Here is a 6,897-nt window from a genome sequence, read left to right on the forward strand (position 1 = left end):
AGCTTATCAGTCACCTAATACTAAGTTCTGCTTTGTAAAGCTCAGTTCTGTTTTGTGTAAAGTTTGTTCAGTTCTTTTCTACTTACAGTCAGTCCATCAATCACACATTTCACATAATCAGTCACAGAAAACAGTGTAGCCTCAAAAGAAGTCATAGATAACAGTAGAAAATGCTAAGTGAAAGGGTTCAAACAATTAGTATAAGTTCTATAGTGACAAATAATTTTGCAAACTCATCCAACCTAATATGTTGTGTTTTCAACAGGTTGAGCTATCTCCATTCTGAAAATATTGTTCATAGAGATGTAAAGACAGAAAACATGCTACTATATAAAACTAGGACTCTGAAAATAGCAGATTTCGATGTAGCCCGTGTTGAGGCGTCAAATCCTAGTGACATGACTGGAGAGACAGGAACACTTGGTTATATGGCCCCCGAGGTAAGTCTGTCACACTTACCTCTTTTCATTTTTAACGAGGATTGAGTTATGGGATGCAACTGAACAATTAGCTCCAATGCCTTCCCCTAGTTTTTAGTTTTCTACGAGTTATGTTTGCCTAAATGGTGGCGTAGCTCAATGATTAAGCTGAAAAATCTCATTCTAGTACTATAAATTGCTTGGAAGTTGTATCACCGTCTTCAGATGGGAAAGAATGGACTAGAATATCCATATGTATGGATTGCTTGTTTGGTTTCACTGCTATATTAACTTACCCCTACGGCCCTACTAGAACAAAAAAGAAAACAACTCTTCTAAAGTAACATGATGAGCTGTTGGAAACTATGAGTAGAGTAAATATGTAAAAAAATTTACCATGCTACTACCATTTCCAGAGAGTGGCTTTTACTTTAGCATCTTGTTGTCAATGTATTTTGGAGTGTGGTTGATTTAACAAAGGAAAATACAAACTTTTATAAAGGCGGTCTTACGCAAAAGACCGTCTTGGTGTCATATAAGTTACGTAAGCTCAACATACATATATAGATTAATCATAACAACTCTGAGTTTTAAAGCTAGTAAGCGCAATATATATACAGATTAATCAACAAGATGGCAACCACTTCGGCATCTGGATACTAATCATCAGGAAAGTTGTCATATAGAACTAATATAGAAGTGCCATATTAATTAGCCTCTGTTTCTATTACTACTTTTAACTATTACTACTTTTAACAAGTATGTCATTCATTAAATCATAGAAACACTAATGAAGAAATCAAAGAAGAGAAAAGGCCTCTCTAAGGTCACAACATGCACATTTGATGCACCAAGTTTCTCACTAAAGACAACCTAAACTAACCAAGTACAGCTAGGTGTCTTAAAGATTGACAACAGATTTTTCATACGAAGTACCAGATATCTTGGTCAGAGATTATCACCTAAATCTCACTAAATGTCTGTGTTGCAAATTTAAAACTATGGAATCACAAAAGTACAAAGTAATTCAAGAAAGATACCGCAGAAAATTAGAAATAGATAGACAATACCTACAGTAGTAACAACACGGAAGAAGAAGGCAGCCGTTTACCACTTTCCAACTATCGTCCAAACAACCAACTATCTGCAATTGAAAACTAAAATAAATGAAATAGCAAACACTCTGTAAGCGGTATATAGAAAAACAAAGAAACTAAGAAGACCCATTCTAGTTTTTTTCTTGAATTAAGGATGCAATATAACATGGAAAACTTAAAGGCATATGATGACATTAGAAATTGACATGAAAAAACGTGAATTAACAATATATGACGGAAATTAAAATAGTGAATCAACCCTAAACATTGTTATATGATAAAAATCAAATAGTGAAGGCGTGAAGCAGACCAAAAGTTACCTGGCGAATATATCCGGCAACACGATGAAGCAGCAATTAAGAAACCAGAGGATGCTTGAATTTCTCCAATTAAAAACCAGAGAGAGCAACGAATTTATCTTGAATTTGTTTGGGCGAATTGTGAATTCAATAATTGGGATTTTTCATGAATTTATAGGATGAGGAGTGAGATAGCTTATACTGGGAGATTTGACTTTGCTAACGTAAAGGTTGAAGACGGAATTCAAGGAATTCGTTAATGGACGGTGCTGAAGGTGAGGAGGAGAGAGACGAATTCATCGGAAATCTGACGAGGGTGGTTAGGTTTCGTAACGCAGCAAGCTAGGTATGTCGGTGGGAGGAGGTTGAGGGAAACGTGGGAGGAGGTTGAGAGTTAGGCGGGATTCTGCGAAAAAATCAGAGAGAGTTAGGCGGGATTTTTTGCCCAAAAATTCAGTTGCTTTGCTGCCTCACAAACACGTGGAACCCACGTGTCTTTTTATTTGTAAATAGCGACGCTTTATAACGTTGAAATATTTTGCAGCTCTCTAAAGCGTCGCAATTTACAAATTAATATTCGCGCCCCAAGCTTCCTTGCGACTCTTTGTTAGACCGTCACAATTGTTCCGTCTGAATATGTACCTCTTTTTTGTAGTGTAGCAAGAAAGACTAGATCACAAAATAAACATACTCAAAAAATCTTATCATCCTATCTCAAAGAACATTCGATGAAAAGGATATTAAGATTGTCAAAGCATGATAACTAAACCTATGCAACAAGTGAGAAGCAACACTCGCATTGTAGCACTGGAAATCAAGCATAGCTTTGAATTCCACCAACTGTTTTAAAGATGGGTTTGAGGCCCATGGTTGTAGAACATTGGGGTTGAACATTTATCATATATGCAATGTATTTTCGTATTCCATTTAATCTTGCTTTAGTATTAAATGATGAGTCCCTTCAATTTGACGATATATTTAAGATAGACTGTCAGGACCAGTCCTGTGACTACGAAATGTCTATCAAGTGAACTTGAATGTCAAAAGTTGAAAATGGTCCCTGGTCGGAGTTTTCTATAAAGATGAACGCATAGAAAACGCTAGACGACTAGAATTCAAGATGACTAGTAGTTCTGTTTCTTGAACTATGTGGACATGGCAATGTCGCAATCATTTGCGTAGATACTTACTTTGGGAAGACTAGTATTGGACAGACCTATGAAACTTTACTGTAAGAGATAAAAATCTATCATACGTAAATTTCGTTAAAATTATTAGACACTAATCCTCAATACCTGAGTGATTTGAGATTATTTGTTTGAGAACTGGTTAGTTTGACGTTGTCAACCGTCGCACCATAAAAGGAGGCTATAACGGCAACGCTCGGGTAATCACCTATCAAACTAAGTCTAATCTCAAGATCGCAAGATTGGGATTGTCCTCCCATAAACCGGGATGAGATGCTGAAAGTTGTACAAGGCCACTCGGAGAGCTAGAAATTGTAAAATGCATGGCCGTGCTTAGATGAATCATAGGCTATGATTATCTGTTTATTTGATCGGTTGAACTCTGAAAACGAGAAATACCTATGGACATAATAAGGATGACAACTCTTACCTTATGTTCATGAGCAAGCATCAGGCGACAAAGGAATTAGGAAATGCACACTTGCCCCTAAGGACAAGTGGGAGACTGAAGGAAATAATGCCCTTGGTCCAAGGTTGCATTCAATGCTAAGTCTAATAAATGCGGTTCAGTATTAATTAATTATACAAGTTAATAATTCAGTGAGATCAAGTGAAGTGTATGCCTAGCTAGAGGTCGCTTCAGTTCAAGTGGAATTAATAATATTAATCCACAACTTACTCTTGACTGAACCCGTAGGGTCACACAAATAGTACGTGAACGGATCAAGTATTTAAGTGAATTAAATACTCCACTTATGGATATTCGGAATCAACGGATCTCGGTTCCAGTGGGAGCTGAAATCGTCAAAAGGAAAATTATGAATACTCCGGAAACGATGATATTGCCGGAAACGGAAATATGGATCGTATCAGAATCATAAATATTATCCAAGTCGTAGATGTTGCCGGAAACAGAAACATGGTACGTATCGGAAAATATTATTGGAAATGGAAATATTGCCGGAATAGGAAATATTGCCGGAAATGGAAATATTGTCGGAATCGGAAACATTATCGGAATCAGAAAATATTTCCGGATTCGAAAATATTAAATATTTGTTCAAAACGGATATTAATTCCGGAATCGAAAATATTAAATATTGTTCGAAGAATCGGAAATGAATTCCGGAATCGGAAAATTAATCGGAAGCGCGTCGTACGAAATAAACATCGGACGAGCTTGCTGGACGCAAGGCCCAGCACGAAGCTAGGCCTGCGCCTAGCAAGCCCATGCGCGCAAGGCAGCACAGCAGCCCGCCAAGGCACGCAGGCCCAGCCAAGCAGCACGCAAGGCCAGGCTAGCACGCCCAAGCAATGGGCCACAGCGCTGTGGGCTGAGCCTGCTCCGTGCACGCGCGCGTCCAGCGCCCCTCATGGGTTGTGCGTGCGTGTGTGCGTTGAGTTCGTGCATGCGTCGAATCCTTAAGAAATTAGGATTAGATTAAAGATTAATTTCCTAAAGCTACTAGAGTTAGTTGTTGAATTAAACATTAACTTATTAGTTTTAATTAATGTCTAATTCTAATAGGATTAGATTAATTGAAACCTACTAGACTTCTAATTCCATTATTCCAACCCTATAATTAGGTGATGGCATTCACAATTTATATTAACCCAATTCAAGTACTCATATAGTTTTAAGGTTAAAACTAAGATAATAATTTGTCACAATTATATTCGAATAACTTAAAACCTTAGGTTGAATTCTAGTTAATTAAATCTAAGGCGGATCCGAACGTGCTGTGGACTATCTACGGAGGGACTACACTTGGAGTCCTAAACTTGTTCTTGTTCGGTTCGGGAGCAGATAGGGAGGGCATGCTACAAATGTATGCATCCTAAATTATGCTAATTGTTATGTGGCAATTAATTTGAATTCCTGGCTTTATGGTTTTTCCGCATGAAATATATATGCTTTATATGTATCATAACCTAACATTATGATGGTGCTAAGCTTGTTGAGGCTCCTCTCTCTAGGGGAGAAGGATCAGGGAAATGAGTCTACGGACTGTGATGTGGTGGAAGAGAAGTCTCACGTTGATGACGTGATTGATGGTGTAATGCCAACGTAGGATACTCTTCTACCTCTCCCTACTCCTCCTCTCCCCTATCCTCAAAAGATTGTCGAAAACAAATTGGATGACCAATTCTCCAAGTTTCTAGACACTATTAGTAAGCTCTATATGTCATTTTCTTTCACCGAGGCGCTTAAGCAAATGCCACATTATTCTCGGTTCATGAGAGACATTTTGTGTGGAAAACAAACTTGTGGCCCCAAGGACACCGTGCATCTCACAGAGAATTTTAGTGCCTTTATTTTGAGCCTGTTTCCCCTAAAGCTCAAGGATCCCGGGAGTTTCTCGATTCCTTGTAGCATTCAAAACCTGAAATTTGATAACGCTCTTTGCGATTTGGGGGCAAGCGTGAGCATTTTGCCTTATAAAATCTATAAGAAGCTTAATCTTGGTGATCTCACCCCTACCCTTATGTCTTTGCAACTAGCCGATCGCTTGGTTATGTTCCCTTTGGGTAGAGTTGATGATGTTCCCCTTGTGATACGGAAGTTAACTTTTCTTGGTGACTTCATTGTCTTGGATATTGATGAGGACGCCCACACCCCTATTATCTTAGGGAGGCCATTCTTGGCCACGGCGGGTGCTCTCATTGATGTTCAAGGTGGTCTATCACCTTGAAGGCGGGAGATACCAAGGCTAGTTTCAACCTTCCTAGTGATGATGAATGTTGTGCCAAGAAGAAGAGTTGCATGAAGTTAGACACTATTGCATGCATTGAACATCATTATGCTATCATTTCTAACGACTCTTATGTTTCTAAGTTTGATGATAAGCTTGCTAGGAACAATATCACGGAGAAGAAGGTGTTATAACGGATGCAAAGAAAGATTAAATAACGTAATTAAAGAACGCAGAGATTTAACGTGGTTCACTAACAATGTGTTAGCTACGTCCACAGGCAGAGGGGAGGAAAGTTTTATTGATCTTGAGGAATACAGATTACAGAATACGGCTAGGTTATCACCTAAAGAGTTTATATGGTACTCTCTAGACAGATGCGGAAAATCCCAGAAAATAGGCCTAAAACAGATAACCCGTGTCAAAATTAACAGACACCATCGGGGACCACGTTGCGTCCAGCACCCCTATTATCTTAGCGAGATCCCCGTGCTGGGGCGTTGCAGTAAGGGGCTTGACCGATTCAAGGCATTATCTAACAAATCTCCACCTTGACTTGAATCCTCTCACAAATAACAGATGTACCAGATGTACCATTATAATTCCAGATGTACCAGAAACTCCTCTGCCTCAGATTTTGCCCTCAAAAGGGCAATCAACAACTCCTAACATTTAGAAAGTTCAAACAGTGTTGAAACTTGCTATGTGGAACCGGCTTGGTGAACATATCAGCTGGGTTATCAGCACTACCCACTTTGTTCACCTTAATTCTCTTCTCACTTCTTAGAAAATGATACCTTACATCGATGTGCTTAGTCCTCTCATGATGTACTTGATCCTTAGCTAAACAAATTGCACTGAGACTGTCACAGTACACTATAGCCTGATCATGATGTAGACCCAAATCACTGACCAACCCTTTCAACCATATTCCCTCTTTTGCTGCTTCTGTCAATGCCATGTACTTTGCTTCTGTAGTAGACAAAGTCACCGTAGGTTGCAAAGTAGCTTTCCAACTGACAACTGAACCACCAAGAGTGAAAGCATAACCAGTCATAGATCTTCTACAGTCAACATCTCCAGCATAATCAGAGTCTGAAAACCCTGTCACCAAACACTCTGTATCACCTCCATAAATGAGACCAACATCAGATGTACCTTTTAGGTACCGAAAAATCCTCTTCACAGCTTGCCAATGCTCA

The 6,897-nt window shown here is 38.9% G+C and overlaps 1 protein-coding gene across 1 annotated transcript; it reads left to right on the forward strand.

The window, feature by feature from the left end:
- The first annotated feature begins 320 nt into the window (after window positions 1-320).
- LOC110796552 (uncharacterized) lies at window positions 321-5,695 on the forward strand. The gene is made up of 2 exons (XM_022001613.2): window positions 321-440; window positions 5,075-5,695. The coding sequence occupies exons 1-2, from the start codon at window positions 321-323 to the stop codon at window positions 5,693-5,695; spliced, it is 741 nt and encodes a 246-aa protein (XP_021857305.2).
- The last annotated feature ends 1,202 nt before the right edge of the window (window positions 5,696-6,897 follow it).

This window comes from Spinacia oleracea, chromosome 3 (genome assembly GCF_020520425.1).
Source record: "Spinacia oleracea cultivar Varoflay chromosome 3, BTI_SOV_V1, whole genome shotgun sequence".
Taxonomy (NCBI): Eukaryota; Viridiplantae; Streptophyta; class Magnoliopsida; order Caryophyllales; family Amaranthaceae; genus Spinacia; species Spinacia oleracea.

Bases quoted from the DNA above. Each gene is read 5' to 3' on its own strand.
- LOC110796552 (XM_022001613.2), top strand. From the start codon at position 321: ATGCTACTATATAAAACTAGGACTCTGAAAATAGCAGATTTCGATGTA. The intron at 441-5,074 runs GTAAGTCTGTCA...ATGCCAACGTAG, and splicing joins TTGGTTATATGGCCCCCGAG to GATACTCTTCTACCTCTCCC.